Source organism: Rana temporaria, chromosome 3, assembly GCF_905171775.1.
Source record: "Rana temporaria chromosome 3, aRanTem1.1, whole genome shotgun sequence".
In the NCBI taxonomy this organism is placed as follows: Eukaryota; Metazoa; Chordata; class Amphibia; order Anura; family Ranidae; genus Rana; species Rana temporaria.
This window is the reverse complement of record NC_053491.1, coordinates 126,026,700-126,049,348: the sequence shown is the minus strand read 5'-3', so window position 1 is coordinate 126,049,348 and position 22,649 is coordinate 126,026,700. Positions and strand designations below refer to the sequence as shown.

The following is a 22,649-nucleotide window of genomic DNA, read 5'->3' as shown; positions in this document are numbered from 1 at the left end:
GTGAAAATGGTTCATTGAAATAAACCTGTACCAATTTCCATGATGATCAACTATGCATGTGATTACCAGCAATTAAAGTGAGCGTATAAGAAATAAAAGTATACAGGTATTCCTAGTGTCTTTGGTAGGCATTTTCAATTTCTACAGCTAAACATTCATTTATTTTACAAAAAGATCCCAATCTCTGTTTAGTGTTTTTATTTACTTTATAAAGACTGTAGAAGCATAAGGATTTTTTATACATAGCTAATTTGGTCCAGCTTGGTTTATAACGTATATGCTCTACCAGGCTGAAAGACACTGAGGTAGACATTGCTACTCCAGTGATCTCCACTTGCTTCCAGCTGCCATGCCGAGTGACTGCGCTGCTGCATTCTTAACACGGGAGGTCGGCTCCTCAGCATAGTCACCGATAAGAAAATGCGTTGCATCTTCTGAATAACTGATGGAGGTGGAGAGCGTGACATCACCCCACACCTCTCCACTTTGTCCAATCAGAGAATGCTTTGTATTCATTTAGAAAAAGCAAAGCATTCTCTGAATAGCACCCATGTTGAATGGCCGATCACCTGTATTCTCAATGCAGCAGGACAGCCATTCAACACAGGACCCGAAAGCAAGTCTACATCTCTGGAGTAGTGGTGTCTACTACAGCAACTTTCAGCTTTAAGGGGCATCCCACCAGTATAATTCGAGCTGGACCAACATAACTATGTATAAAATATCCACTTTTTATTTAAATGGAATTCTAGAAATATTATAAACGCACCTAATTACTGTATTTATTGGCGTAAAACACTCACTTTTTCACCCTGCAAATCGGTTCCAAATAGTGTGTGCGTGTTATACGCCGATTCTGCAATTTGGGCTGCCTCGGAGAGAACGGAGAGGGGGAGGGACGAGCGCCATCAGATTAAATACAGCGAGAATCTCCTGTTTACTCAGCGGCCTCTGTAATAGGAAGCCTCGTCTCCTGGGTCGGCATTGGACCAGTGTTCTGTCTATCATAGAAGTCGGTCCAGGAGGCGGGACTTTGAATTAAAGAGGACATCGAATAAACAGATTATTGGTGTATGTAATCTGACAGCGCTCATCCCAACCCCCTCCCTGAGATGGGCATTAATCAGGCTGCATTGATGGGCAATGTGAGGCTGCAGATTGATCAAACTGCATTGATGGAGAAATTGTGAAGCTGCAGATAGGCATTGATCAAGCTGCATTGATGGGCACTGGCCCTTATTTCTCTTATCGTCCATGGACGGACACAGCTCCTTAAATCTTGACAAGTGGGTTATGTTCCCTGTTTACAGGAGAGGACTAGGCAGAAACATGTTAGATAATTAAATACATGTTACATTAATAGAGTTGAACAGCCCCGCCCAGGGGGAGGTCCCTCCAGACATAACCCTTCTCACTGCAGCATGCAGCCTCAGTTTCGTTCTGCCTAGCAAAGGAGAAGGACGTATGGCTCCCTTTGGGCCCAGCGCCCTGAGGAGAAATTTTATTGTATTTTAATCTTCTTTCAACTGTTGGCTGAGAGACAGGCTGGATAATATATTTCCTTGTAGTCTACTCAGTCCGACCAGTGAGCGTGAGCACACCTTTGCAAAGAGGCTGGGTCTGCCACGCCATGCCCCATGACTCCTGGGGTGGCCAGTGAGCTTTGCTCCGAGGTTCACATATGACTGGGCTGTGGTGTTGTCTCACTCACAGTGGACCGGGCCGACAGCTACCTCCATTGCGGTTGTAGGTCTGTCAGGAATGCGTCAGCGAGTCCTCGCTCGGACGGGTAAGTACAGTCCCTCCTGCTTAGGTGGGTTGGTACGGCTGGGCGTTCCTGGGGTTCCGGGGTCCTCTTCTCCTCCCTTCTCTGCTCCTTTCCCTCTGCTGCATTGTTAACATTTTGCCGCTGTCGGGGGGGGGGGGGGGGCCTTCCTGAGGGATTGTGTATCTGGCCTGAGTTTTTTGTACTGGGGCTTTCCTGTGTGGGTTTTTTATTTCTTGGCACTTTTAAGCCCTAGAAGGCTTTTACTGTTTAAATGCTGCATTTTTTGGGTGGTTTTTCCATTGCATTGAAAACTCCTATTGGTGGCCATTTTGTTGTAGCCGCGCCATGACGCAGCTTACATTGCGGTCAGCTATTTTCCTCACGTTTCTTTTCACTTTCAGTCAGTATCTGGTCCTTCCCCAACATGCTTGTGGTGGCAGCAGGTGTTTAGTGCCTGGGATTCCTACAGATGCTTTTTATTGTTGGTCCTGGACACTTTGGTGACACTGCGGTCGGACGGGGGTTAAAAGAATGCCCCCTCACCCCGTTATCCCCTGAGGAATGCTCTGTCATGGAGCCATGGACCAGGTACCTGGGTCTGGAGGATAAGGCATTTATGGGTGCGCTTCTCACTGCTGTAAGGGACTCTCTTTAGCTGGATAGTGCAGCTGGGTTTCCGCTGAGGTCTCGGTCTTTTCTTTCTCGTACATCACGGGACACAGAGCGGCATATTCATTACTAGTGGGTTATATGGAGTACCTTCAGGTGATGGACACTGGCAATCTCAAACAGGAAGTGCCCCTCCCTATATAACCCCCTCCCATAGGAGGAGTACCTCAGTTTTTTCGCCAGTGTCTTAGGTGTTGGTGCACGTTGAGGCTGTGCCTGTAGTAGTCCTTGGGACCAGGGCCAGCTGACCGGATCCGTCCAAGGTGCTTCATAGCCAAAGTGGACGGTACCCGGGCCCCAATTCGTGGATGGGGTTTTGCCTATAATGCCTCTCCTTGGAGGGCTGGACCCTGGGTTCCAGGTCTGGTTTCTAACCTAGAGAATACCTGTTGCCAGTGGTGCTGTATAGGTCCAGGTTGTGGTGTTCTTTTAAGACCCCAGTCCCTGAAGGTCTATGACCATACCCACGGTGAAGGGTGAAGATTGGGCCTCTTGCAGAGCTATACCCTGCGGCGTGGAAAGGTAAGCAGGGGGCCTACGGAACTTGGTTTGTCAGTAGGCTTCCTACAGGGGATTCTTGGGCAGCCTATTTATGCCTCTGTGCATGGGCAAAGGAGAACCACAAAGTTTTCAAACGGGATGGCTCAAAACACCCAGGTATGGTTCCCCTGGCTGGGCTAGTAGGCTGCTGCTGCTTCTGTCACAAGGAGGGTGTTCCACAGAGAAGGAACCATACCATTAGGGAGACAGTTTAAAGCTTCCCTTTTACCTGTGTCTGCTGCTCCAGCGTCTAGGGTCCTGGTGTCTCCTCTCCACATGGCTTCCTGCTTCCCCTAGCGGCGTTTGACGCGCGTGCGCACGCTTTTACTTATCTGTGCGCGCGCTTACGCGCATGCGCGCGCGGCGACGCCGCGGGGAGGGGGCGGTTGACGCCGGACGGCTCCTCCCCCCTACACACAGGGAGGATAAATCCTGGAGGGCTGTTCAGTCTGTAAAGGCTGTGAGGGGACACGGAGCAGCGATGCTGGCTACAGCATAGGAAGGTTTGACAGAGCTTTCTGGCACAGTGACACCCGGTGGCAGTTGTGGGAAGTACACCTTACTAAGGAGCCTCTGGCTTAAAAGTTTGCATTCAAGCCTGTGTACTAAGCAGCGCCTTTGAACACTTAGAGTGCTCACCTAGCCCAGCATTAGGGGGTCAATACCAGATTAAAAAAAAAAAAAAAAAAAAAAAAGTTTTTTTCTGGTTGAAGCCCTTGGGGCTCAGTATTGATTTTCCCTTTTTATAGGTTAGGGAGGTTTGGAGTCCCTCTAACATTACCCTATCCTATTGTTTCACATTTATTTGATTATATGTGTATTTTCTCCAGCTATTACAGTCAGTTGTATACTAGCGGAGTGCCTCAGAATTTGTATATTATGGCTCCTAAGGGTGCAGGTAGCGCTAAGAACGCTAAAACGGTTAAAAAACCAAAAGGTTCTCCATCGGGCTCTGAGGATATCCAAAATCTAGTGGCCCCTACTACTCCGGAATGCCCGGAAGTTGTTGTCCTAGGTGAGCCATCAGGGTTGCTAGGTGCTATGGCTGGCCCTACTCAACCAGCTCCTTCCTATGTAACGGAAGAGATATTAGCCTCCACCTTGGGTGGATTGGAAAGGAGGATGGCCGCTCTAATTACGGCATCTTTGGCAGGGAAGAAGCGGGTTAGATCCCCGTCTCCCAGGTCTGAGTCTCTGGAGGAGGATATCCTCTCCGACTGACGAATTGGAGGATCAAGGAGACCAGACAGAGGGAGGTCAGGATCACCTTGACCATTTAGGTTCTGAGGATTCTACAATAGAGGAACCTTTTTCAGCTTCTCACGCAGAAAGACTGTGGGTTCAGTCCCTAACGGATATGGTGCGGTTGGCTTTTAAGATACCTGTGCCTCAGCCTCTGGCCTCCGCGGTATCCTCATTGGGCTCCCTGAAAGCGCCCCAAGCCAATTTGGTATTCCCGGTACATCCTTTGTTAAAGGACCTGATTTTTCAGGACTGGGCTAAGCCAGACAGGTAACCCTTAGAGGAAGAGTTTTCAAAGAGATGGGCTGTCCCTACTGTGGACGCAGCCATCTCATGTGTGAACAGATCTTTAGCTTGTCCTGTAGAAAACTTGCAGGTGTTTAAGGATCCGGTTGATAAACGCTTGGAAACATTACTTAAGGCCTCCTTTACTTCAGCAGGGGCGATAGTTCAGCCCGCTGTGGCTGCTATTGGAGTGGCCCAAGCATTATCAGATAAGACTAAGCAAATGCTTAAACTTATCCCTGCCCAGCAGGCAGAGGAATTTTGGATATACCCAGGGCTATACGATTTACGGTGGATGCTATCAAGGACTCCATCCAGCAGGCGTCACGTTTATCCTTATTTCTAATCCATATGAGAAGGCTCTTATGGTTGAAGAATTGGGAGGCTGAGCCCCCGTGCAAAAAAACTCCTGGTAGGGTTCCCTTCCATGGAGGACATCTCTTCAGAGAAGACTTGGATAGATATATTCAGACTATATCAAGCGGCAAAAGCACTCTCTTGCCAGTCAAGAAGAAGGCCTGAGGGCCCGCATTTAGGCGCCAGCCCTCCCCGGGGCAGGGGCCCTCTAATACCAAACAGTATCGACGGCCTCCTGCAAGATCAGGCATTAACAATAAGCCGCAGGGCCAAGCCACTGGGGGCAAGAAGCAGTGGTACCGCAAGCCTGCGAAGCCAGCCCCCAAGTCGGCCCTATGAAGGGGCGCCACCACCCACGATGGTGGGGGGAAGGCTGCGTCTCTTTGCAGAGGTTTGGGAGGCCACCATTCCCGACTGCTGGGTACGGTCTTCCGTGACCACGGGCTACAAGCTAGAATTTCTAAAATTCCCTCCTCCTCATTACCAGGAGTCAAGAGTACCAGGCGACCCTGTGAAAGGAGCCGCATTGATGGCGGCATTGAATCATCTGCTATGCCAGAAAGTGATAGTAGAAGCACCAGTCCGGGAACAGGGATTGGGGTTCTACTCCAACCTGTTTATCATCCCAAAGCCCAACGGCGATGTCAGGCCAATTTTGGACTTAAAGGGAGTAAATGCGTATCTAAAGGTCCGCTCATTCCGGATGGAAACTATTCGGTCAGCTGTCGCCGTGCTCCAGAAGGACGACTTCATGGCGTCCATAGACATAAAGGATGCTTACCTTCATGTGCCAATTTTTCAGCCACATCAAGTATTTCTATGCTTCTCGGTGGCTCAGCGTCATTTCCAATTTGTGGCGCTCCCCTTCGGGTTGGCTACGGCCCCCCGGGTATTCACGAAGGTCCTAGCCCCAATCCTAGCCAATCTAAGGATCCAGGGGGTCACGGTCCTGGCTTACCTGGACGACCTCTTGGTCGTAGACCATTCGTCTCCCTGGCCTGGAAAGAGCAGTGGCCCTCACGGTTCAGTACCTCGAGAGGTTCGGCTGGGTCCTAAATCGAGACAAGTCAGCATTCCTGCCCACAAGGCAGCTGGATTATCTCGGCATGAGATTGGATACAGAACAACAGAGGGTGTTTCTACCCCTATTAAAGGCCATCAAAGAGCTAATACAAATGGTTCTAAGCAAGAGAAGGCCAACCGTTCGCCTATGTATGCGGCTACTAGGCAAGATGGTGGCCACATTCGAGGCGGTTCCGTACGCTCAGAGCCACACTCGCATCCTGCAGGCAGCCATCCTGTCAGCCTGGAGCAAGAGGCCTCAGGCCTTAGAAATTCCTTGGCCACTCTCACCAAGAGTGCGGCAAAGTCTAGCTTGGTGGTTAAACCCTCAGAATCTCCTGAAGGGAAAGACTTTCAGTCCTGTGACCTGGAAGATAGTAACCACAGACGCCAGCCTGATGGGCTGGGGAGCAATTTTGGATGGTTGCACTCGCCAGGGCTCTTGGGCAGCGGCAGAGAAGCAGTTGCCCATCAATATCTTGGAGCTCAGAGCTGCTCGACTAGCCCTCAGGGCTTGGACGTCCAAACTACAAGGGTTCCCGGTGAAAATACAATCGGACAATGCCACGGCGGTGGCATATATATAAATCACCAAGGGGGAACCAAGAGTCAAGCTGCTCAGAAAGAAGTGAGCTTGATTTTCTTGTGGGCAGAAGCCCATGTGCCCTGCATATCGGCTATATTCATTCCTGGAGTCGACAACCTACAGGCGGACTTCTTAAGTCGCCAGACTCTGTTGCCGGGGGAGTGGTCTCTGCATCCACAGGTCTTTCAGACACTCTGCCAGAAATGGGGAGTGCCGGACGTGGATATCATGGCATCAAGACTGAACAAGAAGCTAGACAGGTTCATGTCCCGCACAAGGGATCCCAGGGCCTGCGGAACCGATGCGTTAGTTTGCCCTTGGCATCAGTTCAAACTTCTTTATGCATTTTCCCCGCTCCAGTTACTACCCCGCCTGCTGCGCCAGGATCAGGGTGGAGCACATACCAGTCTTCCTGGTAGCTCCAGCATGGCCCAGAAGGGCATGGTATTCACTAATCCTAAGGATGGTAGTGGGAGACCCTTGGACTCTTCCTCTACGGCCAGTACTGCTATCGCAAGGTCCGATCCTCCACCCTGCCTTACGGCATCTAAATTGACGGCCTGGAAGCTGAATCCCTGATTCTCAGGGGTAGAGGTCTGTCTCAGAAAGTAATCTCTACCCTAATCAGAGCCAGGAAACCGGTCTCTAGGGTGATTTATTACAGGGTCTGGAAGGCCTATGTAGGCTGGTGTGAGTCCAAGTTATGGCTTTCTCGTAAGTTTACCATCGATAGAGTATTAAGTTTTCTCCAGCTAGGAGTGGGTAGAGGACTGGCATTAAGCACAATCAAAGGACAGTTTTCAGCTTTGTCAGTATGGTTTTCAGCGGCCGCTGGCCACCCACTCGCTGGTTAAGACCTTCATTCAAGGGGTCTTACGTATTAATCCTCCAGTTAAATCCCCGCTTTGTCGTGGGATTTAAATCTTGTTCTGTCAAGTTTACAGAAACAAACCTTTTGAGCCGTTGGCTGAAATTCCTTTGGTTTTACTGACGAGGAAGTTAGTATTTTTGGTCGCCATAGTTTCCGCCAGAAGAGTATCGGAACTGGCAGCCTTATCCTGTAAGGAACCATATCTTATTTTACATAAGGACAAGGTCGTTCTCCGCCCTCATCCTTCCTTCCTACCAAAGGTTATATCCAGTTTTCATCTAAACCAGGATTTGGTATTACCATCCTTCTTTCCTAAACCTACTTCCAGAAAGGAAGGGTTGCTGCATACCTTGGATATTGTCAGGGCCATGAAGGCCTATCTTAAAGCTACAGAGAAGATCCGGAAAACAGATGTGTTGTTCATTTTACCGGATGGGCCCAAGAAGGGGCAGGCAACTGCAAAATCCACCATCTCGAGGTGGATTAAACGGTTAATCACTCAGGCCTACGGCTTGAAGGGGTTGCCTCCTCCGTTATCATTAAAGGCTCATTCTACTAAGGCCATGGGCGCCTCCTGGGCAGCACACCACCAGATCTCTATGGCTCAAGTTTGCAAGGCGGCAACCTGGTCTTCTGTCCACCGTTTACAAGGTTCTACCAGTTGGACGTAAGAAGGAATACTGATGCAGCCTTTGGGCAGGCAGTGCTGCGGGCTGCAGTTTGAGACCCTCGGATTCCGGGGGCTCCCTTTTGAGTAAAATTTAAAATTTAAATTTATTTTTCTCAACTAAGTTGGATTTATTATGATTTGAGTATAAATTAAATCCTTTTGTCTTGGGAAGATGTCTCCCCCCCCTCATTGTAAGCATTGCTTTGGGACATCCCACTAGTAATGAATATGCCGCTCTGTGTCCCGTGATGTACGAGAAAGAAAAAGGGATTTTTAATACAGCTTACCTGTAAAATCCTTTTCTTGGAGTACATCACGGGACACAGAGCTCCCACCCCTCTTATGGGGACCTTTTTGGGAGGCATACTGCTTGCTACAAAACTGAGGTACTCCTCCTATGGGAGGGGGTTATATAGGGAGGGGCACTTCCTGTTTGAGATTGCCAGTGTCCATCACCTGAAGGTACTCCATATAACCCACTAGTAATGAATATGCCGCTCTGTGTCCCGTGATGTACTCCAAGAAAAGGATTTTACAGGTAAGCTGTATTAAAAATCCCTTTTTTTGGGATCACACAAATCAGACCGTTCTGTGTAGGTTTTTTCCTTCTGTGCCCTTCTTTGCTATTTTCTAAGATGCGGAATGAGAAAAGCCGATGAGGGCTTTTGTAGTCCCTCACCGCCTGGCGGTTCAGTGCCCCTTTGAGGAGAGCTTTTTTTAAGAGAGTGGGCTTCTTCTCTGGTGGTGGACCCTCCGGTTGTCATGTATAGGTGACCACCCTCCCTATTGGGGGGACCCCCGCTTGTATGAATCTGACTGATAGAAGATCCGAAGTACTGACCCGTTCCATGTCTACCATGCTGGGGTCTGCCTTGCGGCTTATTGTGGCCACTACGCTGGGGTCCCAGTCACTCACGTAGTGAGAATTTTGCATCAGACAGTGGAGGAGCACTGACTCTCTCCCTAAGTCATTAGGCTAACTGACCAGCTGGTCCAGAGCCTTGTATATGTCTGTGATGTTTTCACTGGATGCCGCGCCCTTGGTATCCAGGGCTTCAGTTTCAGAGATGGTTGCCGCCTTCTCTGGTTGGAATGCTGGTCGGGCCTCTAACATACACCCTGGCAGATTTACCCTTTATGGGTGGGAGACCTTTTGTGTCCTCGCTGGATGACATTTTCAAGGATGTCACTGGAGGAAAGAGCACTCGCCTCCCTCAGGCTTCCAGGGGGAAGGAGCCCGCCGTCGGCGGGTCCTTCCTTTCCACACCAAAGTGGTATTTTCGTCAGTCAGGGTCCGCGGGCGAACCCTCCCAGGCCGACAATGGCTCAGCTGTGGCGGCACTAAAACGTCCCTGGGTGCGTATGCCGATCGCGCCGGCACCCGAAACCCGCCAAGGTATGGTAGCTTCCCCTGCCCGTCTTCGACGGATGGGGGGTCGACTTTGCTGTTCACCAACTCGGGTGAACCTCCCTGCTCTCCGACAGTGGGTCTGTGAGGTGGTATCTTCGGCGTACTAGATAGGCTTACTTCCAATCCACCGAACAGATTTCTTCCCTCGTGTCTCCCTCTCCCGGCTCGTCGGTCTGCCTTGGGGCCTGTGTGGGACTTGCTAAGCTGCGGGGTAATTTTACCTTTCCTGCAGGACTAGAGGTGTGAGGGATTCTATCCAAATCTGTTCTCGGTCCCAAAGATGGACAGGGTCCATCTGATTTTGGGCCTCAAGGGCCTAAGATGCCTTTGTGAACGATGGGTAGTTCCGCTCGGAATCCATTCGTTCGGTTGTAGCTGCGCTCAATCCGGGGGACTTTCTGGCGTCCTTGGACATCAAGGACGCATACATGCATGTCCCACTTTGCGCAAGTCACAGAGGTTTCTGTGCCTCGCGATGGGGAGGCCCACTGTCCAGTTGTGGCCCTTTCTTTTTGATCTGGCGCCAGCACCACAGGTTTTCACCAAGGAGCTTGCACTTATCCTAACCTTGTTGGGACAACGAGGCTTTGACATCGTGGGCTACTTAGACCAGTTGGTCCTGGTTCCGACTCAGTTTTGGAGTACCTAGGGGTTCCGGACTCCACAGTGGCAAAGGTCTTTCTTCCCCTGGAGAAATTGCAGACTCTTCAGTCTGCGGTGAAGGTATTGGCATCACGCAATCGGTCTTCTCTCCGTTTGCATGCAGATCCTAGGTCTGTGGGTAGCCTCCTTTGAGGCGGTACCGTATGCCCAGTTCTACGCTCGTGTTTTTTCCAGAGGGAAATACTGTCCGAGTGGTACAAATCTCTTGTCTCTGAATCATCAGATTCAGGTGCGCCAGTGTGTCTCTGAATTGGTGGCTGTGATCCCCGAGTCTTTGGTCCAGGAAGTAGTTTCTTCATTTTTGTGGACAGTGATTACAACAGACGCCAACCTCTTGGGTTGTGGGGGCGCCTGGGAGGTCCAGTCGGCCCCTTATAGCCACGCCTCACTGTATGCGCCCGTTCTCGTCTGATCTCGGTAACTACACAGGGTCGGGCCTGGTTAGTACCTGCGTGGGAGTCCGCCTGGGATTACCAGGTGCTGTAGACCCTGTCTACCGTTATTTGTCCTAGTACTTTGGGAAATCGGGCTGTGCCTCTCCTCGTGGTCGAGGAGGTTGCAAGGTCGTCCGATCTGGATTCAGCCTGACAACGTCACAGCTGTGGCTTCGGTCTACCATCAGGTATACCGGCAGGCAGGCTACTGGAGTCGCCTGATGCTGGACCAGGACTTCTGGTCTTTGTACTTGGAGTCAACTCCTTTTGCAGGAGGTGAGTCTTACAGGGCATGGATCTCCTAGTCGCTCGTCTCAGACGCAAGGGTGTCCAAAGTTTGTGGCCAGGTCTAGTGATCCTGTACAGATGCGTCAGTCGCCCTGTGGGGTCTGTATCGGCGACTTTATGCCTTTTCCTCCATTGTAGTGGCCTCCCCGGCTGCTCCACAGAGTGGAGGCTGGGGAATGGCGATGATTCTAATCGCTCCAGATTGGCCTCGGCGTCCTTGGTACGCCGATATTGGGCGCCTGGTAGCGGAGGTACCGTGGCGGGAGGTCCTTCTTTCTCGAGGTCCCATACTTCCTCCTGTTGTACAGTCACTGACTTGCTCAACATGGCTATTGGATGCCAGACTTTAAGAGACTGGGGTCTGTCGACACGGTCATCTCAACCATGCTGAGGGCACGGTAGTCTTTTCTTCCGGAGGATCTACCGTCGCATCTGGCAGGCCTACAGCTCTTGGTGCGAAGAGATGGAGTGACGTCCTCGGTGTCCAGGGTCCTGCTGTTTTTACAGCTTGGAGTGGATCAAAAAATTGCTTAAAGCACCGTTTGGGGGCAGATTTCAGCCTTGGCTGTGTTCTTTCAGTGGCCTTTTTGCGGCTTGTTCCCTGGTGGGTACCTTTTTGTGCAGGGGGTTTGTCCTATACTTTCCCCTCTTGGCCCATCCTCTTCCGCCCATGAGTTTTGACTCTGGTGCTCTTGGTTCTTCAGGAACCTTCCTTTTGGAAACATCAGAGAGATGTCTCTTGACAACTATCTCAGAAGGTGGCCCCTTTGGTGGCCTTTACCTCTGTTAGAGGGGTTTCTGATTTGCTGGTCTTGTCTTGCAAGCCGCCATGCTTGACCCTCCATAGGATTAGGTGGTCGTGCGCCGCGACCTTCCCTTCTTTCCCGAGGTGGTTCCGGCCTTTTGCCGGAATAAGAACATTGTTCTTCCATCCTTCTGTCCTCGACAGGAGCATCCTACGGAGGTTGCCTTTAATACTTTAGGCATGGTACTCACTTTGCGGGTGTACCAGCCTGCTACGGCTCCGTTTTGGAAATCTGACTCTCTTTTGTGTCGGTGTCTGGTCCACAAAAGGGCCTGGCGGTCTAGTCGACCACCTTTTTTCGGTGGATCGGGCAGGCTGTCATACAGGCCTATGCTCTTAAGTGGCGGGCCCCCCATGGCACTTTTCGACCAGGGCAATGGTGCTTCCTGTGTTTTTTCCGACAGCATGTGTCGGTATCCCAGGTGTGCAAGGAGGCGACTTGCTCGTCCGTTCACGCTTTCCCAGAATTTACATTGCTGTGGAGTGCATCTTCTGATGCTTCTTTTGGATGCTAGATTTTGCAGGTGGCTTTTAAAAGTTGCACCTCCTCGTTGAGGAGCTCTGCTTGTTTTGGGGTGAAGTTCAAATTGGTTTTACTGATATATTTCCCACCCCTCGTTTTTTGACACTGCTTGGGGACGTCCCACTTGTCAAGATTTAAGGAGCTGTGTCCGTCCATGGACGATAAGAGAAAAGGATTTTACGGTGAGTACAAAAAAGTCCATGGACGGACACAGCTCCCACCCCCTCTTTTGTACTGCTTGTTACGAACTGAGGCTGCATGCTGCAGTGAGGAGGGTATGTCTGGAGGGACCGCCCCCTGGGCGGGCTGTTCGGACTAGATAATTAAATACATGTTACATTAACAAACATGTTTCTGCCTAGTCCTCTCCTGTAAACAGGGAACATAACCCACTGGTCAAGATTTATTTAGCGTGTCCGCCCATGGACACAGAGAATAGGATTTCTACGGGAGTACAAAAAAATCCTATTCTTGCTTCAAAGTTTTTTTTATTTAAAATGTAACTTTTTTTTCCTGAAACATCCCTCTCTTAAAATAAGGTGCATGTTACTACTCCTGTGTGTGTTATATGCCTTTAAATACGGTACCCTTTTTTTTTTTTTTTACAATTATGTTTTGTGTATATATGTGTTATATTTTATTTAGCTTAAAAAGTGTTATTTATGTTCTGCTAACAAATTGACATCTTAATGATCTACAAGGCCTTGTAAATGACAAGGATTCAAAACATTCCTTGACTGAGGGGTGAGGCACTGGAAGATGACGATGATGATGAAGAGGAAGAAAGCTCCAGGGGCAGAGACAGATGGAGCAGTCTGGGAATGAAAGTGAAAATGAATGATCGCGAAGAAGAAGTTAGTCGTTTTTTTTTTTCTACTTAATCAGTTCTTTCTTAAATTAGCAATTTATTTTTTGATTAAAAAAATGCTCGGCTACTGCCAGGGAAACAAGCCCAGTCCACACAATTCCACTCCTCAAGAACCTCATCTTTGGTACAGTCTGCAGGAGTACCCTTTTTGAATTAAAATTTTTTATTTTATGAAATAATGGTGTAGCAAAGCAGCAGGAGAACAAACCTGGACACATTTCTCACCCAAGGTGCCATTTTATTAGGACTGTGATGAATAAGAAACTTTGGCTGCCAAGTATGTCCAGGGTTTTTGATGCCTGCTGCATTATGCAGTGATTTTATACAACTAAAAAACATCTGATTCTAGCAAGATTCTCCTGACCCAGTGATCATATTTTGTGTAACATTCTCTCTGGAGTGTTTTGTGCTTTAAGCTGTTTTCCCAATTCATCTGATATTCAGAGATTCAACCGCCTCCAAGCATACTTTAAAACTACAACCAATCTGTGTTCAGGAAGTGGTGCTGAATGGGCACACAGGCAGCCTGGCAATATCACTGCCATCAGTCTATGTGGCCCAGAAGTTGATTGACAGCGTGCAGGACGAATTGCAAGGTCTTGAAAAAGAAGCGTCTACACTGAAAATATTGACTCTTGCAACTTAATGTAATTGTCAATTAAAGCCTTTGGAGTTATGAAACGCTTGAAAATATACTTCACGTATATCATAGTAACATCTGACAGAACTGATCTAAAACACTAAAGCAGCAGGACTTTGTAAAAATGTAAATTTGTGTCATTCTCAAACCTTTTAGCCACAGCTGTACTACTTGTTCCTGAGCTTGAAGCAAATAGGAGCGACTAAAGGTGGGAAACATTACTGCTGTTTAGGTAAATCTTTGTCGCTCTCCAAGTTAGAAATCACGGGACTTTTTTATATTTGTGTTTTAAAATGACACCTATTGCTGTCTTTCTCTGTTCTTGAATATTGTTATAAGGTGTGCTTAACCCATTCAAAAACCTCAATTATGTGAGAGTCCTTCAACAATATTTACATTTATAAACTAGAAAACATACCCATACCACTGCTAAGAAAATAGAAGTATGACTGGTATTGACATTAAGACCAGCTTCACACTTGGGCGGTTTTCAGGTGCTTTAGTGCTAGACACGGCCTCTGCTAAGCTCCTGAAACCGCCTCTCATTCGTTTCAGTGTGTCTTTTTCACAATGGGGGGGTGCGCTAGCTGGACGTTCGCAAAAGTCCTGCAAGCAGCATCACTTTAGGGGGGTTGGGAGTGCTGTATTAGTGCTCCCAACACGCCCTGCCCATTGGAATGAATATGCAGCGCTTTCAAAGCTTCAATGCGCCGCAAAACAGAACTTTTTACCCTTTTTCTTTCTTCTTTATGGGGGTAAAAAAACACCTGCTAGCAGCAGAAAAGCGCCGCTTCTAAACTGCGCCAAAACGCCCACGCTAAAGGCCGGCACTTTCAGTGTGAAAGCAGCCTTAAAGTTGTCCACTACTGTAAAATAACTGAGCAGTGTTTAAGGTGCAAGAATCATATATATTTTAACAGTGAAAACCATATCTGGTACTTAAAGGAGATGTCCAGGCAAAACCTAACTAACGCTAAACCACATTCTAAACCTAATCTATCTAACCCTGTAAAGCAAAAATCACTGTACTTGCCTATCTTGCAGTCCTGTCCAAGCATCAGCTGTCAGTCACGGCTTCACTCTGTAGGCAGGTGTAGGAGAGGCATCTAACAACAGAAGCCCCATAGTAAGTCTATGGGTGATGTCACTTCCTATTCATTTCACAGCCGTTGTTGGTTCTTTCCTGCACACAGCATCCGCTGCTGGAGACCGGCCTGGATCGGTGCAGAATAGGTAAGTGCAGGAAATTTTGCTTTACAGGGTTAGATAGTTTAGGCTTAGAATGTGGCACAGAGCAGGTTTAGCGTTAGGTTTTGCCTGGACTTCTCCTTTAAATAAGGAAAATCTGGACTCCATCCAGGGCTGGTAATAACTCATGCGGAGGAGGTCCCCAAGAAAGCCCAAATTCCCCTCATTGGAGCAACAGGTAATCTTTGCAGCTGTGCCATCAACTGTGCAGTAAATGGTGATGTGTAGATGATTTGGGCACCAGTCTTATTTCAAGCAAATAGGCGATTGAAAAATTCTAAACCACAGACAATCATTTACGATTGTTTCAAGATGTGTGCTTGGTACTAGGACAGCTTGGACTGTAGCCATGTCTGAAGACTATTTTCTATCTGATGAACAAGGCTTTTGGCACAGACCCACACATCATTTATTTTATGTATCTTTGAGACTTTATCCGCAGTGTAGGGGACAGGTCCACTTTAAGAAGATGTTGACAACATTTAGGATTTTATTATCCACATTTTACATTAAGGGGTCAATATTTCATGTGATATTTCCCATTCATAGCTATGTCTTTACAGTGCAGCAGTGTCATCCTGTGCCAAGTTTCAATAGTGAGTAAAACTGTAAATCCACTTGTTTTTAAGGATGCTTCTGAAAATGAATTGGATGAAAGAGAGGAAGAAGAGGAGGAAAACACAGATTACTTGACCGACTCAAACAAGGAGAATGAAACTGATGAAGAAAACAATGTACGTAATTTTTTTTTTTTTGAGTGTTCACAGCGAGAACAAGATCCACTCTAGTCGAAACCTGTTGCTTATGAGTTGGATTGAGTGCTGCCTTTTTTTATTATAAGATTAGAAGTAAAATTAAGTTTTGGATCAAATGCATGTGCTGGTGTAACTTTTCTGCATACAGTGGGAGAAGTGCCCCCTTGCATTAGTCATGAGTGAATAAATTCCCCAATGGATTATTGGGAGAGATGCTGACTTGCATAGGTTGTCATTAGGGAAGGACCTCTTACCATTGGTGGTCAGTGAAGTGCTCCCTTATACTTTATTTTTTTAATTTTTTTCAGGAGGTGATGATGAAGGGAGGTGGAATAAAGCATGTAGCCTGTGCAGAAGATGAAGACTTCATTCAAGCTCTAGACAAGATGATGCTGGAAAACCTTCAAGTATGTGACTTTTTTTTTTTTTGCCAAGTACTGTTTAGTCAATGTATCCAATGCCAAGTGATCGAAGTCCTATCAAGCAGTGCAATGTTGATTTGAAGAATGGCAAATGACATTTATGGACTTTCATCTTGGGGTATTTCCTACCTCAGTTGTCTGTATTCTGGAAACTTTGCAAAGCTTTTTTGTGTTATCCTCTACCACACATAAATCTTGTTTTTAAATCTTTACGTTTACTTCTTAAGCCGCGTACACACGCTCGGAATTTCCGACAACAAATGTTCAATGGGAGCTTGTTGTCGGAAATTCCAACCGTGTGTAGGCTCCATCGGACATTTCTGTCGGAATTTCCGACAATAAAGAATGTAAGAGCTGGTTCTCAAATTTTCCGACAACAAAATCCGTTCTCGTAAATTCCGATCATGTGTGGACAATTCCGACGCACAAAATTCCATGCATGCTCTGAATCAAGTACGAGACGGAATCGCTCAGTCTGGTAAAACTAGCGTTTGGAATGGAGATCGCACATTCGTCACACTGTAACGGACTGAAAAGTGCGAATCGTCTCTCACCAAACTTCTACTAACACAACTGATATTAAACTTCCCTTTTAATAGTGACATTGTACATGATTTCGTTTTTGGCATTTGGAATTTCCGACAACATTTGTGCGACCGTGTGTATGCAAGACAAGTTTGAGCCATCATCCGTCGGAAAAAAAATCCACGGTTTTGTTGTCATAATTTCCGATCGTCTGAATGCGACGTTATACTACATATTAGTAATATGCCTGTGAACACTGCAGTTTGGTTGCCAGGTGGGGCCTCCATTCTTGAAAGGATAATTTTGAACAAAACTTTGGTACTAGTTTTCAGATAGAATGATGGAGGATTATGGGTGACCACATGGGGAGGGAATATGGGGGAAATCTAAAATGTTATGGCTGTCATGGGACAGAAGTTGAGAGAATATCTTGAGAGGACATCTTCTGCAAGAACTGTCAAATGTTGGAATTCTTCATCCTTTGGGAAAATTTCCACACGCTTCCTGTTATGAATGTGGGACAACAGGTGTATTGAAATATTTCTAGTGGGAACACAGAACGCCTTGACAGAAGTTCTAGCTCCACAATTTATCCAAAAAGGAAGAAAATAAAGTAATCCATTTACCATTGCTGTTCATGGCCCCTTTTTGTGCGTTAATGCGTTATGCCAGTTCATTCAAATGTAAAGTCTGCCGTAAAGTGGTATTAAAGTTCAGTGGTTTTACACAGAGTAGTTTCGATCCTTCTTTTCTCAGGTCCCCTGCCGGAGCTCTTGGCTCCTCCCCCTTACCAGTGCCCCCCATTAGCAAGCTGCTTGCTATGGGGGCACTGGTGTGTGCTTCCTCCGGAGCCCTGCTCTAGGCATCCATAAGACGCATAGAGCCGCGGCTCAGCCCTGCCCCCCCCACTTTCTCCTCTTTGACTCACTGTCTGTGATTGGCAGCAATGGGAGCCAATGGCTCCTGCTGCTGTCTCAGCCAATGGGGAGAGAAAGTCCTGGGACAGCTGAGGCTTTTGCACATCACTGGATCGTGAGAGGGGCTCAGGTGATTGGTGTTGGGGGAGCAGAACCCACAAGGTTTTTAGAATAGAATAAAAAAGCTTCTACCTTTTACCACTATTTTAACACAACATACCTTAATTATTGCTATGATCTATGATGTGAATGAGCTTTTAATGATTGAGTAAAGGAGTTTTTCCCAGTCCAAAATGACAACCTTCTCTCTTAATTCTTTTAAAAAAAAGTATGTTTTTTGTTTTAGCAACGCAGCGGAGAGTCTGTGAAAGTGCATCAGCTGGATGTTGCCATTCCCTTGCATCTGAAGACCCAACTGAAGAAAGGACCAACCTTAACCAGTGTGGAGGGAGATGCAAACTGTGGCGACACAATGCCATTTGTGATGCTAACCAGGAGAGGCAACAAACAGCAGGTAACTTGTTAATTAAAAACATTTTTTTTTTATGGAAAGTTACTTCAGCTAGACTTTGCCAAAAGCTTGAGTAAACTTTAAACTTGGTAATTTCTTCTCTTGCCGATATTCCTACTTGCTCCTAAAGTGTATGTTAAAGCTGAACTCCAGGTGAATATTAAAAATGTATTTAGTAAAGTGGTTTTCGCTGCATTAAGGTAACTTTCTTACCCATCCCCACCACCATCCCTAAACACTTGCTTGACTCCTGTCACCATTCCATTGCTGTCCTGGTTGCAGCACCATTTTTCACACTGAGATACTAAGAGCACTGCTGCTGTCGGGTGAACTCCTGTGGGGAGGGTATGGGGGTGTGCCTTACTGGTGAAGAGGAAGTAAAGGACAGCTTTGTGCATTATCGTATATATATTTTAACAAAAAAAAGTCTTTAATATCACTTTAACCCTTTCGCTGCCAGCGCTGTTTTTGCATATGTCTAAAAAATCATTTTAGCCCTGAAGATTGCATGAACCCCAGAACCTTATATATTTTCTGAAGGCGAATACCTTACAGAGTAAAATGGTGGTAGTTCCAATGTTTGTATAGTGCATGTTTTAGTGCAACAGTTTAGGAAAGACAACATTTCTGTAAAGAATACACTAAGTAATTTTAGGGTACACAAACGCAGTATATTTCCCAAAGAATGAGGTTGTGCATCTCTGAAATGGCAAACGTGGGTATCCTGTATTTTCTATAGGTGACTCTTTAACCACTTCAGCCCTGGAAGGATTTGCCCACTTTTTGACCAGGCCATGTTTGCGATACGGCTCTGCGTCGCTTTTCCTGACAATTGCTCGGTCGTGCAATGCTGTGCCCAAACAAAATTGATGCTCTTTTTTCCCCCCACAAATAGAGCCTTCTTTTGGTGGTATTTTGGTCACCTCTGCATTTATTTATTTTTTGTTTTGTTTTTTGCGTTAAAATTTGGGGAAAAAAATAAAACTTTTTTTTTTTTTTACTTTCTGCTATAAAACATTTCCCTAAAAAAATCCTGGCAATTTGCGGGAACAAGCCACTTTGCCACAATATGATGGGGGAGTAGCCTGGAAGCAGTTAATAAACCCAGACAGGTCATCTGTTTAGAGTCGCCCTGGTGCTCTGGTTGTAGAATTATTGCTCTCGTTTTGGCGTGTAGGGCAATCGATGTGTGCATTTATTTTTTTCATTACAGGTACTTTTTTATAGTGCCAAAAATGTACACAGTATACATATACAGTGCTCAGCATACATGAGTACACCCCAGCAGATTTGTCAGAAAACCTTTACTTTCTATTCAGAATCAACATTTTCTATGGGACACTATACTATAAAATTCTCCCACAAATGTGGGCCATTGATTGCAACCAAGATTTGTCATTTGCACATGCAAAGTATTTTTCCTAACAAATTCATTCAAGACAATATTGCAAAAATTAATACACAAAATTAGGGTTGTCCCGATACCACTTTTTTGAGACAGAGTACAACTACCGATACTTTTTTTCAAGTACTCGCCAATACCGATTACCACTACTTTTTTTTAATGTCATGTGACAGTTTTTTTTTAATCTTTTACATTTTTTTTTTTTATAGTGATTTTTTTTTGGGGGGGAGGGGGGGGGAGTGGATTGTCAGTGTGTGTTTTTTTTTTTTTTAATTTATTTACATTTTATTTATTTATTTAAAAAAAAATATATATATATTAGTGCTGTCAAACGATTAAAATTTTTAATCGCGATTAATCGCATTAATGTCATAGTTAACTCACGATTAATCTATCTAATTTATGACGAATTTCCCCACAAATATCGCACAATTCTGCAAGTGATTATAATTTATTATCGCTGTTTTCTAGCTGATCTAAAACCATTTTTGACATAAAGGGACACTTTTGGACAATCTACAGTTTTTCAGGCAGAAAGAATAGTTTTTATTATATAAAAGTACATGTAGGACACTGGGCAGACCACTAGGGACAAGGGGGGTGTGTATTTTTTACATACAGTACTGTAATCTATAAGATTACAGTATATTGTGTGTATTTTTTTTTTTATCAGCGCTGTTGGGGGTCTTTGGTGAGATATCAGGGGTCTTAACAGACCTCTGACATCTCCCCTTTAAGACGGAGAAAGGGACTAAGGACACAGATTCCCCAGTCCCTTTCTCTGCAGCGTCAGCTAAAATAATGGAGAGAAGCTCCTCTCCATTCATAAACTGAAGCATCGTTAACACAGGTTACGATGCTCAGTTATGTGAATGGACAGAGTCAGTGATCACTGACTCTGTTCATTCGGAAAAGGTAGGAGCCGGGTTTAGCGGCTCCTACCTCCGCTCTCCATCCTGACAGCACGGAGGGGGGGCGAAGACCACACAGAGGGGGACAGTCAGCGGTGATCGTGCGGCTTTGGTGGGAGTTACAAGCACCTATCACCGCTGTATAACTTTAACCAAAACAGCTGAAAGGGGGGGCAACTCCCCTGCCGCACCGATCACCCTGACTGCCCAGGTATCGGGTGAAGCATCGGAGCATTTCCCCCCCGAGTTCAAGTCCTCTGGGAAATGCTCGTTATCAGTACCAATACTAGTATCGGTATCGGGACATCCCTACACAAAATAAAATGGGAGCAAAGCTAAATTTTAGACAACAAAAAATCCTAATTAACAAGAATTCAACTACAGGTGAGTCTAATTATTCATTAAGGTGTCCAGCAGACAGGTGAATATAAATGGACATTACTAAACAAAGAAAAACCCCTTGCCATTTCATGCTGTCAGCAATGGCAACACATGGAAGAGAAATGTCACAAGGCCTAAGAAAGAAAATTATTTCTTTACACAAGAACGGTGAAGGCTACAAGATGATCAGCAAAGCTTTACTTATCACTCAGAATACTGTAGCAAAAGTGATGATAAAATTTACAGAAATGGAACTGCAACCATCTCAGACGTCCGGGCCGTCCACGAAAGTTAACACCTAGACAGGAGAGTCTTCTAATAAGGGTTGAAACTCGCCATGCAAGTTTACTGCAGCTAGCTAAAGAAGTAGAAAGCCAAACTGTTGTTTCCCATGACACAACACGGTGTACACTGCAGAAAAATGTCATGCATGGGTGTCGTTCATGAAGGTAGCCTCTCCTAAAGCCCATGCACAGAAAAGCCCACCTAGAATTTGCTAGGGCCCATGCTGAAAAAGACTACTGGGACTCTGTACCTGTAGTGATGAGATCAAGATAAATGTTTTTGGAACTGATGGCTTCAAAACCGTATGACATCGCAAAGGTGAGGAGTACAAAGAGAAATGTATGGTGCCTACAGTGAAACATGGTGGCAGTGTCCTTCTGTGGGGCTGCATGAGTGCTGTTGGTGTCGGGGAGCTGCTTTTCATTGATGGTATCATAAATGCATAAATGTACTGCTCTATATTGAAAGAGAAGATGCTACCATCACTCCATGCCCTTGGTCGTCATGCACTTTTCCAACATGATAATGATCCAAAACACACATCTAAGGCCATTGTTGCATTTCTGAACGGGTTGAACAAGTTGAGCATCGCTCTCCATTCACCATCCAGGCTCTAAAAGAAGCCGTTCTTGAAGAATGGAAAAAGATATATACTGCAGTATGTCGCCAAACTGTTCATTCCATGCTTAGAAGTCTTACAAATCATGGAGGACATACAAAATACTAGAAGTTTTTGTTGTGTGGTATATTCATTTTTGCAGCCCAGTTCCTTTTTCTTCCTGGTTTTCAGGGAGAGGTACATGCTGGGCGATTTTTTTTTTTTAGGCACAGTAATGCCCAGAGACTCCTGGGAAATGAGTGTCATCATTTCTCAGGAGGCAATGGGGTCTTAGGACAGGAAGTTGAACTGACTAGGAAGCAGTAGTGTTTTTTTTTTTTTTACATTAAAGGTAAGCTGTTAATAGAAAGTTCATTTTTAAGGTGGAACTCCGCTTTAACCTTTCATGTACTGAGCCAAACGATTGTTCTATAGAACTCGGTTTTGTCAAGATTTAGAAATTGTTCTTGTGTTCATTGAGATATTAATTAAAATCTTCCTTTTCAAAGGGGGTTGTACTAATTTATGCTGAACACTGTATATTGTAGATTCACATCAAGTCCCTACCCTCAAGGAAATTACAATTTAGGGTCCCTAACTCGCATTCATACAGTACTTGCACATACTAGGGCCAATTTACACAGGAACCAATTAACTTACCAGCCTGTCTTTGGAGTGTGGGAGGAAACTTGAGTACCTGGAAGAAACCGGGAGAACATGCAAACTCCAGGCAGATAGTGCCATGGTTGAGATTTAAACCAACAACCCTATTGCTGGCAGGTGAAAGTGCTAACCACTTAGCCACTGTGCTGCCCAAGTTGATACATACATGCATGTATGTTGGGGCGGGGGGCTCAAAACATTTTTTCCGGTGAGATTTTTTTTTTTTTTTTTCTCTAATTGTTTTTAAATGATGCCCTTTTCAACCAGGGAAAAAATATCTGATTGCAAACATTTATGCATCTTTTCTGTCTTAACCCATCAACTCCTTACTATGCAGATCTAACAA

At 46.0% G+C, this 22,649-nt stretch overlaps 1 protein-coding gene across 1 annotated transcript in view; it reads left to right on the top strand.

Moving 5' to 3' along the window:
* Positions 1 to 22,649, top strand: part of UPF2 (UPF2 regulator of nonsense mediated mRNA decay) — a 102,034-nt gene that overhangs the window by 67,744 nt on the left and 11,641 nt on the right. The window contains 5 exon segments of the mRNA XM_040343392.1: positions 12,876 to 12,916; positions 12,918 to 13,028; positions 15,560 to 15,664; positions 15,994 to 16,092; positions 17,896 to 18,063. Of these exon segments, the coding sequence (XP_040199326.1) occupies positions 12,876 to 12,916; positions 12,918 to 13,028; positions 15,560 to 15,664; positions 15,994 to 16,092; positions 17,896 to 18,063 (524 nt within the window).